The following is a 22,247-nucleotide window of genomic DNA, read 5'->3' on the forward strand; positions in this document are numbered from 1 at the left end:
AATCCAGTAAGAACCTTGCCTGCTTCGTAAGGTGAGCAGAGGTCATGAATAATGGAAAGAAATGGAGGCCTCTGTGTCCTGGGAGCTTGGAGAATTTGGGGCCCTGCCCTCCTGAGGAAGGCTCTAGGCCCTGGTGACATTGTTCATGGCCCTGGAATGCTGTGAGGTTAGGGGGATCTCCGTGGGGGAGGCCCCCACCTGCCACTGGGGTGACCTGGAGGGGCCCCAGGGGGGTCCCCTTGCTGTGAGGCCTGGTATGAAAAAGATGCCAAGGGCTTAATGTCACCTGATTCTCCATGAAGGGAGGAGAGGGGGCGGGGTAAGGAGGATAGCCTGCCCTCTGTGCCCATGAATAAGAGATGAGGCCCAAGGAGAAACTCCAGGGCAGGTGCAAGAGGAGGCGTCTGATGACGAAGTGGCAGAGAGAGGGGCCAGGGACAGGAAGGCCAGAGATAGGGCACTGAGGTTCTGCTCAAGATAGGGGAGCAGGGGCAAGCTGTGGACACAGGGACCCAGGTGTGGGCTCTGCTTCACCCAGAGTTGGGGTGCAGGAGGTCATAGAGGAAAGGCCTCGGGGCCATAAACGTGCAAGGAGGTGGGCACCGTGAGGCTGCAAGTGCCAGGAAGGGGCAGCCGGCAAAATGATGCCCCAGAAGAAAAAGAGGAGAAAGAAAGACATCGACTTTCTGGCCCTGTACGAGGAGGAGCTGCTGAACTATGCCTCGGAGGACGACGAGGAGGAGCTGGGGCATGAGTACTACAAGGCCAAAGGTGCGGCGGGCAGGGCGGTGCACAGGGCCCGTTCCCAAGCTCCCAGGAGGGGTTGCAGGTCCCCACCCAGCTCTGGCCCGGACACCGTCCCACAGGGGCTGCACTCCATCACCTCAGAGTAACCAGGCGGGTGTTACCCTAGGGTCCCCCCTGCAGTCAAGGCCAGGCGCCCTTCACCAAGTCATAGGCGTGCAGAATAGACTGGAACTGCAGTGCCCACACTCTGCTGACCTGTGCATCCTAACAGCCAATTCCAGCCTGGTCTCTGCCCTGCGGCCCGATGGCCCAGAGCCCCCCGCTCTGCTCAGGTTGTGGAGGGGTGTGGGGAGGAGGCCTCACCCCTCACCACCTGCCCAGTGAGGGTGTGGACGGCTGCCACCATGTGATGGAGAAGGGGCCTGGGGCCCACATGGGGACAACACTTGCTGCCTTGCACGGCAGGCTTGTCCTTCCAGGTCATCCTCCCCTGGGGTGTACTGAGGCTGCTTCAAGGTGCCCACCTTCTTCCCAGGTGACCAGAGAGGGCTGGACTGGGGAACCACGAGTCCATTTTGGCCTGCAGAGGGTTTTTGTTTGTTTGGTTTTCTTTGGTTATGTTTTTTTGTTTTTTTTGTTTTTTGCCTTTACAATGTTTTGAAAGATTTTGAGGGTGAGTGCCGATGGGCTGTGGACAGCTAGTTTGTCACAGTCCCCCTGCTCCCTATCACTCAGACGGGAGCACTCAGGTCTGTTTCACTCACTGATGCTGTCTGCCTGGTCCCTGCAGGCATTAAATTCTCAAGGCTTCCTCCAAAGTGGCTTGCTAGTCCCTAGAAGCCCCAGATTCATTCATTCATTCATTCACTCACTCATTCATTCATCTATCCATCCAGACACTCATTCATTCATTTGTCCATCCATCCATTTGTTCACTCGGTCATCCATTCAGTCACCAGATAGCTACTGAATGCCTGCCTGTGCCTTTCCATGGACTTATTCACTCTCCCCTTTCTCTTCCTCTTCTTATCTTAACTTTGAAAGCCCAGCTCAGGTCCCCCTCTTCCACGAAGCCTTCCTTAATTCCAGTTCACCATGAGTTCCTTGCTTATATTCACTTCTTTGTTCTGTTGCTTCATGTGAGCCTGGTGTGTTGGGCTTGTAGCTTCTTGAGCCTCAGCCACCCTGCCCCCCATGAAGGCAAGGCCTCCTTTATTTGTCATTGCTCTTCACCCAGCTCCGAGCACAGACCCAGACTCTGAGAAAGTGGTCACCACATACAGGCGGTGGCTCAACAGGGGTCCCTTTGCCGGCACGGTGCCCTGGATGCCTCCCGGGGTGGAGGCAGGGACTGTGGAGAGGAAAGGTGGGCCTGGAACAAGTGAGGCATTACTGTCTTCCCCCAGCACAGGCACCCCAAACTCAGGCCAGTTAGTGGGGAGGGGCCTGCAGCTGGACATGGTTGCAGGGCCCTTGCCAAGTACCCTCAGCTTCCGAGGTGGTCTACCCAGCCCACGTGGGTACTGGTGAGTATATTCTTAAGCCTCCCGTAGCTGCCACCCTGTCCACTTCTGTTCAGGGGCTCTGCATGCCTTGGTGTGATATCTGGTCCCTCACATGTTTGCTATTCTTTCTACCCTTTTTTACTTCCACGCTCACATTCAATCTTGAAGATGCCCAAGAACGGTCAAGGCAGGAATGATTAGTCCCATTTCACAGGTTACAGGCTGAGGCCCTGGGAAACATAAGTGGGAGAGAGAACAAGAATTTCAAAAACGCTTTGCAAGTCCCCACTTCCCCGCTCAGTGCTGCCACATAGCATGACACCCCGAGCACCAGGCACAAGGAGAAGCGCTCCACTCGTATTAACCAATGTAATCTTCACAACCCCCCAAGAAGCAGGTAGGGTTTTTATCTTCTTTCTCAGATGAGGAAGATGAGGCATGGTGAAGCTAAGTAAGTTGCCCCAAATCACAAAACTAGTAAGTAGCAGAGTCAGAATTTGATTCTAGTTGGTCTGGTTGATGCTTGCTCTGGACTGTGGTAGAAACACTTGGAGATGAGCAAGCCGAGGTGGGTGCCATCTTGACATTTCTAAGAGATGTGGACCAATGGGCTCTCCGGTCAGGGCAGGACACTGGCAGGAAATGTGGATGACGCTAATGGTAGTCACACGCCAAACCCTCAGTGTCACTGCTACTCTCTAGAATGACATATTTCCCACCCCCCTTGAGTCTGGGTTCTCGTGTTACAGGGAGACTCTTGGTGAGTGTGATGGGAAAGAAGAAGAAGGAAAAGGAGAAATCCTAGGAAGTTTCCCTCTCTGTTCCTCAGGTCACCTCCAGGCTACACTGGAAACCACCAATAGCCAGAGGGAGCAGAGAGGCTCTCGTAGTGCTCTGAGGGAGGCTGAGCCCAGTGCATTGGGCTTCCTGGCTAAGACAGAGCAACGAGGGGGAAGAGAGTGACTCATATCAGAACCTGAGACACAAGGGACCTCAGGAGCCATCCTGCACAAACTTCCAGCCCTGGGACACTCTCCTCTTGTGCATCCCAGACATGGGTTGCCTAGCATCTGTTGGGGGTACAGTATCCCAAGGCAGCCTCCCTGAGAATGCTTTTAATGGGGATAACGGCAGGCACTAGGATGGTGCTGTTGATGTTGGCAACGGAGATGATGCTGATGCTGATAGTGATGATGGTGATGATGTTGACGATGCCCATGAAGGTAATGATGATGATGCGATGACTGTGGGGGTGATGATGGTGATGGTGATGATGCTGGCAGTCTACCACTTAAGGAATGCATATCTTTCATCTGACTGTGAAGAGTGTCTGTAAGATGAGTTCCCAGAAGTGGAAATGCTTGAGTCAGTGAGAATGAACGTTGAAAATTTTGTTTAATTGATTTAATCTTCTCATAATCCTTCAAGAAAGAAATTATTCCTGCTTCAGAGATGAGGAGATTGAGGCCCTGTAGGAAATTTGATTGAAATCACAAAGCCAATAATAGTAGAAGTGGAATTCAAATATTGGTCAGTTTAGTTCCATAGTCTACATCCATTTCATTGATTGATTCATTCACTTGTTCGTTCATTCCCCTGGGCAATTATTTATTGTGCCCCTCCCACTTGCCAGGCTCTGTGGTAGGAGCAACACTATGGTGCCAATTGTTCTTTGTGCTGAGCAGTGCACTTTGTTAGTTGGGGTCCTCCTCTCTGGAGCCAAACACAACCTTGTGTTTTCTATACGGTATTTGTCCTCCACAAGGTAGTTCTTCAGCTATCTGAATTGAATTTTTAATTAAAATTCTTAAATTGAGGAGTAATTTATATACGGTACAAAACTTTCATAAAGGTGCAGCCTGATGACTTTTCATGTATGTACATGGTTGTGTAATTGCCATTTAGATCAGGACATTGAACATTTCCAACCTCTGGAAAGTTCCTTTACTCTCTTTCCCAGAGGTACCAGCTCTCCTGGTTCTAACAGTTTAGATTAGTTTTTTCCTTTCTTGAACTCCAGACAAACAAAAGCATATAGTAGACACATTTTTGTGTCTAGCTCAACTTTCACTCAACATTCTGAGAGATTTACCTGTTGTTACCTGCTATATAGTTTGTTCTTTTTTATATACTATTGTATTTTATAAATGCATCATATATTTAACCATTCTATTGTTGGTGGGCATTTGGGTTATTTCTGGTTTTTAGCTATTATGCATAAAGCTGCGACAAATCTCATATATATCTTTTGATGGACACACATACTCATTTCTTTTTGATTTATAATTAGAATTGCTGAGTCGTAGAGGGGGCATATGTTTAGTTCCTGGTGCTTGTACCAATTTACACTCCCACCAGCAGTGTATGAGAGTACCTGTGGTTCCACATTCCTATCAACCCTTAGTATTGTCAGTCTTTTAAATTTTAGCCATTCTGGTGAGTATATTGTAGTATCTCATTATAATTTCAATTTGCATTTCCCTGATGAATAATGATTCTGAGCACTGTTCCATATGTTTATTGGCCATTTGGATATCTTCTATGACATGCCTGTTTAAGTCTTTTGCCCACGTTTCAATTTTATTGAAATAAAATTTTATTGAAATATAATCACTTCATAATAAAATGTGCCTATTGTAAATGTGCTGTTTGATGGGCATTGATAAATGTATACATCTGTGTAACCCTTAGGACAATCTATATATAAAGCATTAAATTACCCCCCAAAGTTCCCTGTGCCTCTTTTCAGTCAAATCCCCTGTTCCCAACTCTAGGAAACTGTGCTCTGCTTTCTGTTAAAATAGATTAGTTTTTTCTAAAGGTTCGTGTAAACAACACTATAGTGTATAGTGTTTTGTGTTTGACTTCTTTTGCTCAGCATAAGCTGCTTGAGATTCATCTATATTGCATATGAGAGTAGTTCAGTCCTTTCTGTTGCTGAGTAGTATTCCATTGTATGGATATACCACGACTCGTTTATCCATTCATCTGTGGTTAGATATTTAGGTTGTTTCCAATTTAGAGTTACTATGAATCAAGTTTCTATGAATATTTGTATGCAGGTCTTTGTGTAGGCATGTTTTTATTTCTCTTGGGAAAATACCCAAAAGTGGAATGTCTGGGTCTTATGGTAAGTGTGTGTTTATCTTTTAAATAATTTGTTGCCCGTTAAAAAAATTAGTGTGGTATCTGCGTTCCTTATTGATTTATGTGAATTCTTTACATGGTCTGAGCATGAGTCCTTTGTTAGATATATGCGTTCCAAATATCCTCTAGTTTGTGGCTTGTCTTTTCATTCTCATCACGGGCTTTATTTCTTTTTTTTTAATGGGCTTCATTTTAATTAAGTCCAATATATTAATTTTTTTTATGGCTCATGAGCTACTTAAGAAGGAGCTATGGGGATCCCTGGGTGGCGCAGCGGTTTGGCGCCTGCCTTTGGCCCACGGCGCGATCCTGGAGACCCAGGATCGAATCCCACATCGGGCTCCCGGTGCATGGAGCCTGCTTCTCCCTCTGCCTGTGTCTCTGCCTCTCTCTCTCTCTCTCTGTGTGACTATCATAAATAAATAAAAATTAAAAAAAAGATTTTATTTAAAAAAAAAAAAGAAGGAGCTATGTACCTTTGAATCAGCTTTTGAGGGAGCTTCCTCATCCCTCTCACACCCCAGACTCTCCTTTTCCCCAAACCATGCATCTCCAGACCTCTGTGTCTTGTCTCATGTGATGTGGTCCTGGAATTTCCACCATGCTGTTCATTCTGCTGTGGACATTCAGTTTGGAAACACCACTGTGTATGTGCAAAGCCAACACTTCAGGTCCTGGAGTTGTCCCAGAGAGGGCTCCAGGGCTTTTCTACAGCTCAGGCATCCTTGTGATGTAGACCACGAAGAATTAAGGATTTGTTTATCACAAGAGACAAGAAGACAAGAAGCAAATGTACTGCTTCTTTTCTTTCCTCATGGGGCCTCTACTGGGATCTTCATCAGGACCAGGGACTTCAAAAGAAAAGGCATCAACAGCAAATAGCACAGGCCTCTAGAACCAGAAAGTGGGAATATCAGTGCCCCTGCTGAGAAGGGAGCCCAACCACGCTCTGCACTACTCAGCTCTGGGATGGCTCATCCTGAGCCTGTGATGGCAGTGCTCAGGAGGTCAGGGGAGATGAGGGCTCGCAATGTAACTGCATTCATAGAGGGCAGAGAGGAAGGTGGGAGCCAGGTGCAGGCTCTGAAGGCCATGTCTAGGAGGCATCTGGGTGCTGTGCTGGAAAGATCACAGATGAGGTGTCCAGAGGCCCTGGGCTGGGCTCTAGTGTTGATACTGGGTGGCATGTGACCTGAGCTTTTCCCCCTGCCTACAGGTCCCTTACCTGTAGAATGAGCCTGCTGCATTAAATGGGAGGTTTTGGTCTTATAGCAGGACTTGGTGTGGCTGGCTCTGACCCTGGCTCAAAGGCGTGTGGACTATAGCAAGCGTTTATAGAGACCTTGGTGGCTGGGTATCCCCAGCGGGGCTGGCAGGAGCTACGGTTCTCTAAGTCCATGTAGGATTCTGGGTTTTCTTATAAGCCTGTGATCTGTCCTCTTTTCCTCTCCAGTGTACGAGGTGGTCACAGCCACAGGGGATGTTCGTGGTGCAGGGACAGATGCTAATGTCTTCATCACCATTTTTGGAGAGAATGGGCTCTCTCCCAAGCTCCATCTCACCAGCAAGTGAGTACCAACTTGGCCTTAGTGGGATCGTGGCTGTTAGTCGGGACTGACATGGTTCTGGAGCCCAGGGAGAAGACCCATGTGTCAGGTGTACGAAGGGGCGTGGGACCTCTGCTAACGACAGACCCCATGTCAACCAGGGGGGTCAACCTTCCCTAGCTCCCCTGTTGGTTTTTGTGTGAAGTAATGGCCACTTTGGGTCTCAGAATTCCCAGGAAAATCTATTAGCTGTCCCTTGATGTGGGAGAAGACAGTCAGGAGCAAGAACCCTGGGTCTGGGTCCAGCTTTGCCTTGTGGTTGCCATGTTACTTTGGCCAAATCTCTTTGCCTCCAAGGCCTTGGCTTCCTCAGCTAGCATCTGGGAGTGATCATCCCCCTTTTACCAAACTCACAGGGCAGTTGAGAGGTAGAAACAAAATCATGCATTCAAAGGAGCCGGGAGTTTAAAATGCTCTGGACCCGTGTCTCTCCACGGGTGACACCATGGCCCACCACCACACGACACCTGCGTGCCAGCAAATGCACACTTGAGTCAGCCATATGGACTACTTGTGTGTGTGCTAGTGCCTGTGTGCTTGTGCAGACATGCTCTGTGTGTCTGTTTTTGTGTATGCCTGTGTCCTCCATGTCATTTCTAATCCACTGACAGTGGGGGTTGCTGCCTCTTTATTTTGATCCTCTCCCCCTACCGCACACGTTGTACACAGACCTACCCAGCGCAAAACATGGGGATGCTTTAGCAGAGTTCTACAATTCCAGAACTGTCCAGGGGCTGCAGCAGTGCTCTAGGCAGCTGGTTTTCAATCTGTGCTGCATGGAACCAGGGATCAGTCAGCTGGTTCCGAGCCCTACTGTGCCCCCCATCCTTCCTTCCTCCAGAGCAGCTTGACTTGCCCATTGAGTTTCTGAGTCAGATTTTGTTGGCGTCAAGAGTTCTCTAGCCAAGGAAAATGTGAAAAACCACTAAATTTATTTCAACTCATTCATGGGGAGACGGAGGCCTAGAGAGGAGCAGAGATTAACTCTGAGTCATGAAGCTTCTAGATGGTAAAGCTGGTCCTCAGACCCCAGGTCCTTTATGTGGACATGTCCTCCAGCACAGGCCCTGTGGCCCAGAGGGTATGTGGGAGCCCCTGCAGCCTCCTGAGCATCCGGGTTGTCACCTCCCCAGGGGGAAGCAGGTGTGGAGGGTGGAGTCTCAGGGGGAGCTGTGGAGGGGTGGGGCCCCCAGACCAGGACATCCTGAACACCGTGCTCCGTAGACTCATCTGGCCCGTGTCCCAGGTTAACCCCGAACAGGCTGCGGTGTACATGTGGCCTCACTGAGGCAGGCATAACATCCTATTTTGTCCGTTTCTGCAGAACAGGGTACCCACCTTCTTGTACTGCTTACCGTGTGCAGAGTGACTGGCTTGAGGAGGTCTTTCTCTCCAGTAATGTGGGCACGGTAAAGAGAAGACATGAAATGACCATCCTCTTTGCCATGTCACTTCCCCCAAGCACACTATTCTAGGGAGAAGCCACTAAGCTCAAGGGAAGTCAGTCAGGGTGTTTCTGGAGTCCCTAACCTGTCTCTTTTAAATAAAAAGAACCATTTTCTCCCTTTCTGGTGGTTTCTTGCTGTCTTTCAGGCTTTCTTGCACCTATAGTCCCCTTGTTCTTTCCCCCCTCACCATTTTCATTTGTCCAAATAGCCTCCTGGGAAGGCCCCGGAGTCACTCTTCCTAAACCAGCGTGAAGGTTTGTCACTGAGTCCCCGTTCCCAGGAGCGTGAATTTCAGCCTTCCTCCTCAGTGGGGAAGGGAAGACTGCATCATGGCAGAGCGAGTGTCAGGGCCAGGAGGGCTCCAGGTGTCACATGTAGGTCAGTATCTCCACGCAAGCCCCACAGACAGAGATCACCACCCCCTTCTTTGTGACTCTGCGGCTCTCTCCCATACCTATGTCATGCTCTAGGTCAGGCAGTGGGGGCACAGGTCAGGCCAGGATCCAGGTTGGGCTGGCCTGAGGGGCACTGCAGGAGCCCATGGAGAGTGGGTGCTTTCAGAGTCGGGGCTCATTTTGTGGCCTCAGTGGTAGGTCCTGGGAGGCTGGGAGGTGATGTGCAGAGGGATGCCAGGTGGAGTGGACAGTGAGTGGAGGGTGGCTTCATCAGCCCCATCCTTCCCCCAGCTCTTTGCAAACAGCCGGAGCTCAGTAGGTTATGCTGTCAGGGCAGCAGCAGTGGGACTTCACAGGGAAGGGCACATGATCTGGGCCTTGAGGAGGGAAGAAGACTCAGATGAAAGAGGGCCCCAAGGAGGGTACTTTAGACCACAGGGAACAGTCTGCAGGTGCACAGAGGCAGCAGGGGGCCAGGAGGGGAGAACCCGCCTTGGAAGGCCTTGTTTGCAAGCTGATCAGTGGGGGCCCGACTTGCAAGGTGGCCCAGAAAGATTAATCTGGCCGCCGCAAGACCCGAGGAAGTGTCTGCAGAGAGAATTGCAAAGACACCATCCTCACCATCTCAGATGCTTTCAGTTCAAGATGGAGACCTTGGGCCTAAGAGGGGAGCATCGCCTTCCAAGGAATTCCCTGACCCTGGGGACTGGCTTCCAATCTCTCATCTCACTGTGAGTGGCTGTCCCCTCCTTGCCACATTGTGTCACCCCAAAGCCAACTTGTGTGTCAACTGGAACTGAGCTCCTTTTCCTTGCTTTACACACATACACACGTGCGTGCACACACACACACACACACACACACAGGCTACGAGGTGTTTTGAGTTGTTTGACTTCCCTGATACTCAGGGCACCAGGGCGAGTTCCCAGCAGGGCAGTGCAAATGACCTAAGATGCAATCTTAGGCTCCATTATTTTAGGATTAAGCCACTGCCCATCCTGCAATTTCATCCGGCTGCTTTCTTCCTGGCGTCTGGCCATGACCCCACCCCACCTTCTCCTCCCACGTGTCTTCTCTTGTCTCTCTCCCCTCTGCTCCTGCCCCGCCTCCTGTCTTTCCTCCTGTAACCCAGGACTTCATCTGCTTCCCCCGTGACTTCTTAGAATGTTTATTTCCTGATGCAAGATAATCCTGCTGCAATTATTTGAAGCCCGATATTGACATGCTGATTGTTCCGACCCTCGAGGTCCAGTTTCTAAGCTCCTCGGTGTACACGGAGTCCCCACTCAGGCAGCAAAGAGTGTGACATGTTCACTTTGGTCCCCTGTCAGCTGGTGTCCACCACAAGTTGAGCATCAACAGCTGTGGCTCCCAGAGGAAGTCCCCATGTTTTGGGTGCCCGTCCCTGTTACCCAGGACCACCCTCAGCACAGGGTCACAGGTTCAGGATATGGCAAAAGGATGGTATCTCATGCATCTTCTGGAACATGGTTCTCTCTTTGAGAATTCACCATCTGAGTGGAAGAGGCTGCCCGGCATCTTAGCCCACTGGCTCTGCCAGGTTGGTGGCTAAAATGCCCCGTGTGACCTGCTAAAGCCTCTCCTGGGTAGGGGTCCCTGCCGAATGGGCAGGCACGGGCGGGCGGGGGTGCTGTGTACTGCACTAGCCTTCATCTGTGGAGCGACTGGGAGCCCCGGGGAAGCTACGGCCTCCCACAAAGGTACGTGAGCAAGTCTGCATTTCTACTGCAGGGGGAAAACAGTAGAAGGTACCAAAACCCCTCTGTCCTTTGGTACTTCTACTTTGCCTCCAGACAGTTTTCTGAAAACCGACTGGTATTGCGTTTTGACTTCCCAGAAGTGGGGATTTTGGAATCTGACCCGGGTAGGTTGCGGCTGGAGCTCACCTGAGATTATCCTGTCACCTCCCTGCAAGAAGAGGGTCCGTGTAGGCCTGTCTCTGCGGCCCTTCCCTTCCTTCCTCTGGGGAGAGGCCCTGGGCCACAGAAGGCCTTCCTCTCTCTGCCAGGGAGAGCTGGGCCCCATCTCAGAGCTCCTGGGACAGCTGCTCCACATCCTGTCATATCCTCGAACGCTCTGCTGTGGTCCCGACACCATCCTGGTAGACCTTTCTCTCCTGGCCTGCCTCCTGCCACCTTGCTTTTTAAAATTTGTTTTCTGAGTGACAGTAAAGCACCGTGGTTGGCTATCACACGCACACGGGGACGTCCGCATCCACCTGCCAGCTGGCCAAGGGCACAGGGCCTTCCTGAAGGTCAAAGGCAGCTGTCAGGGCTCCTCCAGAAGAGGCTGTGGGTCAAGGCTCCCCAGGACGCCAGCTGCTTTCTTTCCAAACCACCCACCTCTGCCCCCATGCTCATCGGCACTGGCTGTTTCCCCAAATTCCAGGCCCTGCAGCAGTTGAAGCCTCAGACTCGTCCCGAGGATTCACACCAGGCCGCGGCGGGCCGTGGGGCGTGGGGGCTGCGGACTCGGGACTGCACCGTTTCCATGATTACAAGTCAGGATGCGCTTCCTCTGGAAAACTTAAATATACACAGACATGAATAAATAACCAGCACTTCGTAATAGTCTCTCACCATCTAGACACGCTGTTTTTGTATAAATCCTTTCACTCCATTGTTTTTAAATGCAGTTGGCATCCTGTTGCGTTGGTCGTTCTGTTCATAAATTCTATTTTTAATCTGCTTTTTCTCATAAGCCTATCTCGTAAGCCTGTTTCTGTTCTATTAACTATTCTTCTATAACAGGAGCTTTTGATGGCTGCATAATATTCTCCCACACAGCTCCCCAGGGCCACTATTTATTTATTTATTTGATATAGAGACTCCTATCTGTTCTAAAAATGCATTTCCTTGTCTCGTGTGGAAACAGAAAATCTCTCCTAGCCTCTTCTTTATTTCCCATTCACACACTCCCGAGGCACAGGACCCATCGGTGTTTCCATACCATGGCACCACTGCTTTGACCCTGTAACAAAACATGGGGTGTGTTGTTATTCACTTCTGGAAGTGAGGTTCCCACAGGTGTGTGCAACGAGCCAGCAAACAGGCCCTCTCACTTGAGCAAAAAGCCAGAAGTGTCTGCTGCTTTCTCCTCCTCACCCTCTGTGCCCAGACCTCAACATTTCCCCTGACAAGGCTGCCTCCGTGTCCCCTTGTCACCTGGCTTCATGAGCTCTGCTTGCTTTGGGACGGGCTGAGGCCTCATGTCTCACAATGTGCCCACCTTAAGGAAACTTCTCAGGACGGACTGTTGGCCAAAGTGGGTCTGTTTGCAGACACACCGCAGCTTCAGGGTCCGTAGAACCTCACAAGCCTTCTGTTACTGAGTCTAAGCCTTGTTGCCTTAGAGAGAAGGTTCTTCACCTTCCTCTTTATCTGGAAACACAGTCACGGTCAAGAAATAGGCATTGGTGTTCCTCTCTTTTCCTTCCCTATGGGCTGGGTGCTGGAGCTGGTGCTCGGAGCCCCAGCGGGGAGCCTGGCAGGGGGTGGGGAGGCACACAGCTGTCCGGCCTGGGAGGGCTTCACTGCGGGTGGGGCTGGCGGGAAGGGCCATGAGCAGGCTCCCCTGGCAGGGTCCCAGCCCACACAGAGGACGCAGCAGGTGTCCGCCAGAGACTCAGGCTTCGGCTCCCGGAGGACTCCATGCTGAGGCTGCTCCAGCCCTCCTGCGTCTCCTGCGTCTAAGCTGATGGAATCTAGGATGCTCCTGAGTTTGAACTCACCTGGGCAGCAAATTGAGGAACATCACAGGTGTACTTGCTTCTGTTCACACCATCTGTGTGATGCCAGACACGCATTCCCTCACTGCCCCGCTTCCCGGGGTGCTGGTTTGGGTTGAGTCTTTCCTGTCTTATTGGAATGGCAGGACCGTGGACTGTCACCCAAGGTCTGCATCCACTTGGGGCTGCCATTGCAATTCCCCACCAGCAAGAACAAGGCAAGGGAGGAGAGGCTGGGGGCCTGCACATCCAAGAGCACCCTGGAGTTCACCCTGCCTGCCTTCTTCCTCCACTGTCTCCAACCCAGAGCATGACATTGGGTCATGACTTTGGAGATCCGGGTTCTGGTCCCAGCTCTACTAACTAGCAGTTTCCTTATTTGTAAAGTGGGGCCAATATCGCCTGCCACATTCACAGGACACACAGCAAGTATCACAGAAGAACTTGACTGTGAAGGCAAGGAGCGGGTACCAACTGACCTTGTCCTCTGTCAGAAAGGACTCTCAGAATGGGGGTGGTTACTCGTAGCACCTTCCAGGACTGGGATGGTGGAGGAAGAAAGGGGATGGCAGCCCTTGGCTCTCCTCCCGGGCTTGTGGGCCGAGTGCAGATCCGTGCTAATAGTGCACACATTCATTGTAGGAGTGAATCCGCCTTTGAGAAAGCCAATGTTGACGTGTTCCGGGTGAGAACCAACAACGTGGGCCTCATCTACAAAATCAGGTGAGAATTTGGCCCCTGACCAGGGAGGGAGGGAGATGAAGGCGGGTAGATCAGGGACTGACGTCACTACTTTCTGGGTGTTGATCACTCCCTGGTGTCATTTACCTCCCACCCTGAGTCATTGTGCCCTAAACTTGCCCAGTGGAGATTCACTTCTTCAGGTTAAGACAATTTGAGACAGTTTCTCACAGTCTTGGGAAATGAGCTCCCAGAGGCACTAGCTTGGTGGTCAGGAGCAAATTCCGAGTCCGGGTTGCCACCTGCTAGCTGTGGGACTTTGGACGGTTCCACTCCAACCCCCCTTCCCTCACTTGCAGTAATGGTGCCTGCCATCCTGAGTTAGTGAGGACTCAACGAGTTGGGGCTTAGATGGCAGCTGGCACTCAGCAAGTGTTAGAGATGCCAGCTCACGTGGCCGGATGCCTCTTGACGGAGAGCTTGTCTATCTCTGGGGGTGTCTGTGTGAGTGTGTGGGGAGGGAGCCTGGTTGCCAAGGAAGAGCCTTCAATTACCCCTATTTTCCCCTCTCCCTCCCTACTCCCCAGGCCATTCAGTTTATGCCCATTTGTCAGAATGTCAGGATCACCTGCACCCAGGCTATGGCCTGGACGGGGGTCAGATGCTTCCTCAGTTCAGTCCCGATTTTTCCTCTTCCCACTAGAAACCATAGGACCATGAACTGTCTTTCATGGGGAAATAAGGGACACAGGCAGTTCCTGGCACCAGCTGCATGAGGGAAGGGGGATGGCAGGGCAGAGGGTGTCGGTGTGGGGAAATGCGACTTCTACTCTGAGGTCCTTACTAAGTGCTGGACCTTCTGCCAGGCAGAAGCACACATCTTCATGTATGTCATGTGTGTCATTGGTCCATTGGGGCTGTGTGCTGTCTTGAGTTGTGTTCGTCCCATGAGGGCCTGCAAAGATAAGGCCTCACTGCCATGGGCAGGGAGGAGATATACCTGGTGCAGAGTGAGGCCATCCACGGGTCAAGATCTGGGTAGGCCCAGAACTGGGCCTACCAGGCATGTGGAGGACTATAAGAAGTAGAGGCAATTTAGGAGGCCAGGTCTTGAAGAGTGTGGATCTGATGATGCCTGGTACAGTAGCCCTTGGCCACATGTGGCTACTGAACACTTGACTTGTGGCTAGTCCAAACGGAGATGCACTGTACGGGTATATACACACCAAATTTTTGAAAACTTAGGAAAAGAGTGTAAAATATCTTATTAGTAAATTTTCTCATGAATGTTGAAATGATAAATGGATGAAATAGAATACATTATTAAAATGAACTTCACCAGTTCTTTTGCTTTTCTTAATGTGGCTTCTAGAAAATCTAAGCTTATATACATGGCTCACACATGCAGCTCATGGGATAATTCCATGGGGCAACATCAGTTTTGATGGCCACGGCGGGGGTGGGGGGTGGTTAGTCTGGGTGGCGCAGCTAAGGCGAGTATCTGGGGGGCCTGGGGGTCTGGGGATCAGGGAGAGAAGGGAAGCTCAAAAACAGTTCTGCCACAAGCCTGGGCAATCCTGGATTTTTTGTGGAAGGTAATATGACCTTGCTGGTGATGTAACCACATAACGCTCAGTAAGCACCTCTACCTTGCACAGTATTCCCATTTTGCAGATGAGGACTTTAGGGTTCAAGGGGTAAAGCAACCATAAGAACAAAATGATGGCACCCCTCCTGGAAGTAAACATTTGGGTATTCCAGTGTGGAAGGGGTGTCGTCTCTGTTCTGCCAATGACGTGCAGGTGTCTGCTTCCATCCCAGGATCGAGCACGACAATACAGGTCTGAATGCCAGCTGGTACCTGGATCGTGTGATTGTGACCGACATGAAGCGGCCTCACCTCCGCTACTACTTCAACTGCAACAGCTGGCTGAGCAAGGTGGAAGGTGACCGCCAGTGGTGCCGTGACCTGCTGGCCAGCTTCGACCCCATGGACATGCCCCGAGGTCAGTGCTGAGGCTGGCCTGCCTGCCAGGGCTGGCTCATGCCTCTGTCTTGCTCTGGGCCGTTCTGTGTCCCCTTGCCATTCCTCCAGGATCTTCCTGTTGGCTAGAGCCTGACTGAAGCCCCATCTTCTCCACATGATCTTCCCAAGAGCAAGCTTATGTGCTCTGGAGGCTCAAGGAAATGGGAAATGCAAGAGGACCAGGAGGCATGATGGAGGGGTGGGCACAGTCCTGAGCATCCCCTGTGTTTTCAACAACTCTTGTTGATGGGCCTCTCCACTGAGAGTCCTCTCCGAGGTGGAAGGCAGCTTTCATTGTCTTCCTATTTCTTTGCCCTTCTTCTGATGCCCAAAGGAAGGTGAGCTACGGCCAGGGCATGGTGGGTGGGGATCAACTCACAGCTTCCAGAGCTCCATCAAGCAGTCCCTAGCGCTTCCTGATTTTATGAGGAAGGAAACAACTAATTTCAAGTGCATCTCTGACCAAAGGCTTGAAATTCAGTCATTTTAGCTCAATAAGAGGCGGGTGAACAAATCATGTGAGAACCACACCATATCTTATGACTTATTGTATCACACTTCTGTCCACTAAAGTTCTAAGCTCACCTCACCTCATTATTGGACATATTTGCCTTTCCACAAAGGGGGACATCACATGTGGGTACCACTGTCATAACACCTTGCTTGCAGAGTGTCACGGGCCATCGGAGGGAAAGGCATTTGATAGTGACCCTGGCAAGGTCACAAGGAACAGCAACAGCAGGTGGACACACTCCCTAGATTCCTTCCAGCCCGAGCCCTGTGGTCTCCAAGATCCATCCTCTCTTGCAACACAGCTGACCAGGGCTTTAACTCTCCTCTCTACCTCTGACTTCCAACCCCCCAACTGACCTTGAACTTGCCTTGTTCCTCCATGGCCTCCACTATAATAATTTGTGACTTCACTGTTTCTTTTCTAAAAAAAGATATGTTATTGATCTCTCTCTTATTACAAAACCAAATTTGATCAATATAGAGAATTTAGAAAACAGAGACATGCACACATGAAAACACAATACCTGTAATTCTATCACCTGGATTACATCACTGGTGACATTTTTTTTGTGCACTCACTTCTAGTCTTTTCCATGCACATATAATTTGAAAGAATGGGCTAGGACAACATCCTGTTTTAGAGCGTATTTGTTTCTATGCCATAAATATTGCTCGACACCCCTGCTTGCAATGAGCATTCTGGCATAGGGAGGTACCATCACTGATTGGTTCACTGAATCCCTTATTGTTGGACATTTACATTGTGTCCCCCTCTACAATTTTATTGTTACTACAAACTATTCACCTACATCTTTGCACAGATGATGCTTTCCTTAGGATAAATTCCTAAATAGAATGTATAGAATGTACATGGTTAAGACTTTTAACAAGCATTTCCAAACTGCCCTAGAAAGGGTGCATCAGTGCCCAATCCCACCAGCCGTGCAGGAGCACCCATTTCCCTGCCCTCAATACTTAGTATTGTTTAATTTTCTAACTGGATAGAATATTCTCCCTTTGGTTTTTGGTGGTGTTGGTTATTTTTCATATGTTTATTGGCCATCTGTAGTGTGTGTGTGTGTGTGTGTGTGTGTGTGTGTATGAGAATGAGAGAGAGAGAGACAGAGACAGAGACAGAAACTTGCCTGCCCATGCCCCATGCCTGTCTTTTCAATTGGGGTGAATTTCACAGATTTTTCCCAAAGATGTTAAGTATCTCTAATTCTTGATCCAATCTCTTTACTAGGATCAGTCCCTAGCAAGTTGTCAAGCTGGCCATCTTCCTCTCTGCTCTTTTAGGCACCCTCTTTTCTTGGCCTTTTCCCATATTTAGTTCCTCTTCCTACCTTTTGCTTCAGTCCCATGAAAACTCAGGGTTCTTTTTTTTTTTAAGATTTTATTTATTTATTCATGAGAGACACACAGAGAGAGGCAGAGACAAAGGCAGAGGGAGAAGCAGGCTCCACGCAGGGAGCCTGTTGTGGGACTCGATCCCAGGACTCCAGGATCACGGCCCAGGCCAAAGGCAGGCACTAAACCACTGAGCCACCCAGGGATCCCCAGGGTTCTTCATTAGAAGAGCTTCTGAAAAGTCACCATTAAGAAAGAATTAGTGTAACTCCATGGTTCTCCAACTTTCCACAAGAATCATCCAGGGGAATGTTCTTGCCTTGTGGGAAAAACAAAGACACCCACTGACGCTATCCCTGAATCAGATCGCTGGGGGGACCGCACCACTGCCCTTTTATGAGCTGGAGGGCACTGGATTAGTAGTATTTCCGGGCTGGATTCTGGAAGAAGGAAATGAAAAGGGAGATCTTCAAATTTTCAAAGGACTGCATTGGTAAACATAAGGTTAACTCTCCTTGCTTCTCACCTGGAATTATACCAGCTTGATGTTTAGTTGCTGCAGGAGTTCTCTGATGATCAAAATGGGGAAGATGATTATTACTTCATCCACGCAGTTTGACAGATGAAAATACTTTAAGACACGGGGTGTGGACAATAATAGAAGGGGACATTTTAAGTGTCTATTTCACCTCCTCACGCCCCTCCAAGGGATGGGGATCATTAGTTGGGTAGCCTTGCTTTCCTCTCTCCACGCCCAGGACCATTGCCTGAAGTTCTGGCTGGTAATTAGCTGGAACCTTCTTTCATTCCTGCCCTTCAGGGAGGGTAGGTGTTCTAGGCTGACTGACTGACCCTTTGACCGAGGTGATCAGCAGATAGTGGCAGGGGTGGACCTTGATCAGGTTTTTAGATGGTTCCTGGATAGGGGATCGTATATCATGCACGAGGAGAGTTTGCCCTACTTGTGGTTGCCAGTGGGCTGTGGAACTTTAAGACAGCTTCCCTGGACAAGAAAGTCACCCTCCCTGCACGGCACAGGCCCTGACATTTGCCATGGAGGTTACTTTTTCCTCTCTAGGGTTCTCTGTAAGTGTGGAAAGTGTCCAACGTATTCCTAATATATTGGGGTGATTGCTGGTCAGAGCTGCCCTCTTCTTCCATGGAGCCCACTCCGGTAAAGGTAGGCATGAGGAAAAGCAGGGACAGGAGGTTGCAAAAGAAGGAGATGGACAATAGCCAGCTCACAGTTGTGTGGATGGAAGATCATAGAGCCAAGTTCAATTTCTCAGTGGTTCTCTCAACTGGTTGGTAAAATCGCTGCTTCAGACATCTTAAGGAAACCAGGGAGCAGGGCCAAACCAAGCATGTCACCTTTTTGTTGCCTCTGTGTCTGATTACCAGGCCTTCAGGATCTGTTGCTGGGGTGTGGGGAGACAGGTTGTTGTGTCCCCTCAACCACTGGAGGTTTCCAAACCCTAGTCACTCACATTCTATCTTCAAGTGTTTTGCTGTATTCAAGTACAACTTCCATTATTTACTAGTTTTTCTTCTTAAACTCAATTTTGGCAACTTATCTATTGACTGGTGAAGTTGTTTGTTTTTTTTTTAAGATTTTCTATATTGATTCATGAGAGACACGGAGAGAAAGGCAGAGACAGAGGCAGAAGAAAAGCAGGCTCCCTGCTGGGAGCCCGATGTGGGACTTGATCCCAGGACCCCAGGATCACGCCCCAAGCCAAAGGCAGACGCTCAACTGCTGAGCCACCCAGGTGTCCCAACTTGTAAAGTTGTTTTCAAAAGAAAGTGGATATCACTATCACAAAAACTGTAATCATTTGCTACGTAAATCAGCACATCAACACATACTAAAACCAATACACAACATTAGATAACCCTCCTGTATCACCCTTAGCATCCTGCGTGCCACGAGCAGTATGCAGATTGCATGCTGGGAAACACTACCAGCCCTGGTCTGTGAGGAAGGGAAAGCAGAAGCAGGGAGGAGGGGAAGAGGGCTGGTAAGATACCTGGGCTCTCTCTCCTCTTCACGGGGCCTGGCTTCACTCCATCACCCCCCACACCTGCGGGGGAGGGAAGGCGAAGGAAGGCGGGCAGGTGCTATTACACCGATGAGTTAAGGCTCAAGGAGGTGTTGATTCATCTAATATCAAACAGCTGACCACAGAGGAGCCGGGACTAGCATGTGGGGTTCCTAATCCTCAAAGTAAACTTCCTGTCTGCCCCCCCATGGGCAGGGCAATCAGCCTGGCCCCTGAGAGATCAGGGCCTGAGGGATCACACAGTGAGGGCTCATGGAGGTCAGGAGGACCAGTCTCCTACGGTCACAGGGGTCCCTTTCACACATCCCCACTGGCTGCTTCTCCAGCCTTGGTTTGAATCCAGCCTTTCTTGATTGGTGGACAGTTCCCAACCACCCAGTTCAGCCATTCCAGTGCTAAGTGGCACTGGTTGTCAGAAAAATCTGCCAGAAATTAAACCCCAGACAGTCTCCCTGGGACTTCTGCTGGTCTGTTGCAGTCCCCTGCTGACAAATACCCTGTCTACCCCTCAGCCGTGTGAAGATAGGCTGCTCTGGGCCTCCCCTCTGGGGACACACGTCCAGCCTGCCTCCCTGAGCTGCTCTGATGTGCCACTGCTCCCCAAGAATGTACTTCCCGGACAGGAACCCCGAGTTCCAGATGGGCGCCCCTCAGAACAGAGTGCAGAATCCTCCCCGACTCCATCATCCTACTTCTTTTTAAGAAATCATTATTATTGCCATAAAACATACATAGAATTCACTATCTGAACTATTTTTAAGTGTATCATTCAGTGGCATTAAGTAGATTCACACTGTTGTGTGACCATTACCACCACCCATCTCTAGAACTTCTTCATCTTCCCCAACTGAAACTCTGTCCCCATAAAATAATGACTCCCCATTCCCATTTCCCCCAGCCCCGGGAAATCTCTGTTCTCCCTCTGTCTCTGTAAATTCAACCACTTAGGGATCTTATGTAAGCGGACTTAGAGGATATTTGGTCTTTTATGACTGGCTTATCTGACTTTAGCATAATGTTTTCAAGGTCCATCCATGTCACAGCATGTATGGGAACTTCATTTCTTTTTTTTTTTTTTTATTTTTTTTTTAATTTTTTTATTTATTTATGATAGTCACAGAGAGAGAGAGAGAGAGAGAGAGAGAGAGAGAGAGAGAGAGGCAGAGACACAGGCAGAGGGAGAAGCAGGCTCCATGCACCGGGAGCCTGACGTGGGATTCGATCCCGGGTCTCCAGGATCGCGCCCTGGGCCAAAGGCAGGCGCCAAACCGCTGCGCCACCCAGGGATCCCGGAACTTCATTTCTTTGTAGGGCTGAATCATTCCATTATGTGCATAGACCTGTTTCACTTATCCATCAGCTGTTGATGGACACTGGCGTTGTTTCTACTTTTTGGCCACTGTAAATAACGTTGCTGTGACTGTTGGTGTACAAATAGATGTTCAAATTCCTTCCTTCATTTCTTTTGGGTGCAGACTCAGCCGTGAAAATACTGGATCGGGTATGTTTAACTTTTTGAGGAATTGCCATACTGTTTTCTGCAGCGGCTGCATCATTCCACATCCCCACTCACAGTGCATGAGGGTTCCAGTTTCTCTACATACTCATCAATGCTTTATTTTCTGTTTTTTTTAATAATCATCTCTTCTTGTGCTTATGGGTCATTTGTACATTTTCTTTGGAGAAATGTCCCCGTTCAAGTCTTTTGCCCATTTCAAAATTGGTTTGTTTGCCTTTGTTGTTGAGTTCTAGGGATCCATCTAGAATGTCTTCGTGGATATTAACCTCTTAGCTGATGTGATTGATTTATAAATATTTTCTTCCATCCCGTGGGATGCCTTTCACTCTGTTGACACACTCAAGTTTTTAATTTTTATGAAGTCCAACTTATTATTTTTCTTTTGTTGCCTGTGCTTTTGGTGTCACATCCAAGAAATTATAGCCAAACCCAATGTCATGAAGATTTTGCCCCCTGTTTTTTTCTTACATTTGAGCCATTGATCCATTTTGAGTTAATTTTTATATGGGATGTAAAATAAGGGTCCAATTTCATTTTTCTTTTTTTTGCACGTGGAGATCCAGTTTTCCTACATCATTTGTTGTAAAGACTGTCCCTTCCCTCATTGAATGGTTTTGGCACCCTTGTCAAATATCATTTGACCATATACATAAGGGTTTTTTTTCTGGGTTCTCTATCCCATTCACTGACCCAAATGTCTGTTCTTAAGTCAACACTGAACTGTTTTGATTATTGTAGCTTTGTAGGAAGTTCAGAAATCATGATGTGTAAGACTTCCAACTTTGTTTTAAGATTGTTTGGATATTCAGGTTCCTTTGACATCCTGCTTCTTTTAAACCACCCTGCGATTGATTAATCCAATATCCCAGTGACAATACACCACACTGACTTTGCAGTCAAAGGGCTCTGATTCCCCTGGAAGAGAAGATGAAAATACCCCAGGTCCTCAGTTCTTGCCCAGTGCTTCAAGGCTTCTGGAGAAACAACCTGGATTCTCCTGACTCATTCCCACGTGATTCAGCAGGAGTGGGTGTTCCAGTCTTGACTGGCTCCCCTCCACATCTTAGTGGAATGGTCCAGGAGACATCACACCTCCTGATTAATAATCTCAGACATACATGTGCCCTGAGGGAGTTAGCAGCCATCTGTATGCTCGTCTCTCTCTTAGAGTGGGTGTCAGGGGTCCTGGCACCTTCTGGGGCCTGCAACAGGCTGGCAGCCGCTTTTTCAGCATGTCTGCATTGACTATCCCTGGGAATACAGTCTTAGCTATCAAATTGCTCCAGAATTGTAGTGAATTTTCCATCCTGCCATCTGCCCCTTGGCATTCCCCCATTGCCATGGATGTCTGACTCTCTTCCTAGAGGATTTCCATCTAGAATGGCTTCCCCTCTGGACAACCCAGAACCCAGAGGGGCACAGTAGCTGTATTGACATCTGTACACTTTGGGCTGCTGGCCAGAATTTCAGCACATCTCCCAGGCCTTGAATTGAAGCGTTG

General features: G+C 49.4%; 1 protein-coding gene across 2 annotated transcripts in view; it reads left to right on the forward strand.

Annotated features, from left to right (window-relative positions):
• The first annotated feature begins 485 nt into the window (after nucleotides 1-485).
• LOXHD1 (lipoxygenase homology PLAT domains 1) overlaps nucleotides 486-22,247 on the forward strand; it is a 162,838-nt gene continuing 141,076 nt past the window's right edge. For both annotated transcript variants that reach the window (XM_055324162.1, XM_055324163.1), the window contains exons 1-4: nucleotides 486-771; nucleotides 6,853-6,967; nucleotides 13,240-13,320; nucleotides 15,100-15,284. In XM_055324162.1, the coding sequence (XP_055180137.1) occupies nucleotides 642-771; nucleotides 6,853-6,967; nucleotides 13,240-13,320; nucleotides 15,100-15,284 (511 nt within the window). In that variant the 5' untranslated portion in view covers nucleotides 486-641. The remainder of the gene's footprint in view (nucleotides 772-6,852; nucleotides 6,968-13,239; nucleotides 13,321-15,099; nucleotides 15,285-22,247) is intronic.

This window comes from Nyctereutes procyonoides, unplaced genomic scaffold, assembly GCF_905146905.1.
Source record: "Nyctereutes procyonoides isolate TBG_1078 unplaced genomic scaffold, NYPRO_anot_genome, whole genome shotgun sequence".
Taxonomy (NCBI): Eukaryota; Metazoa; Chordata; class Mammalia; order Carnivora; family Canidae; genus Nyctereutes; species Nyctereutes procyonoides.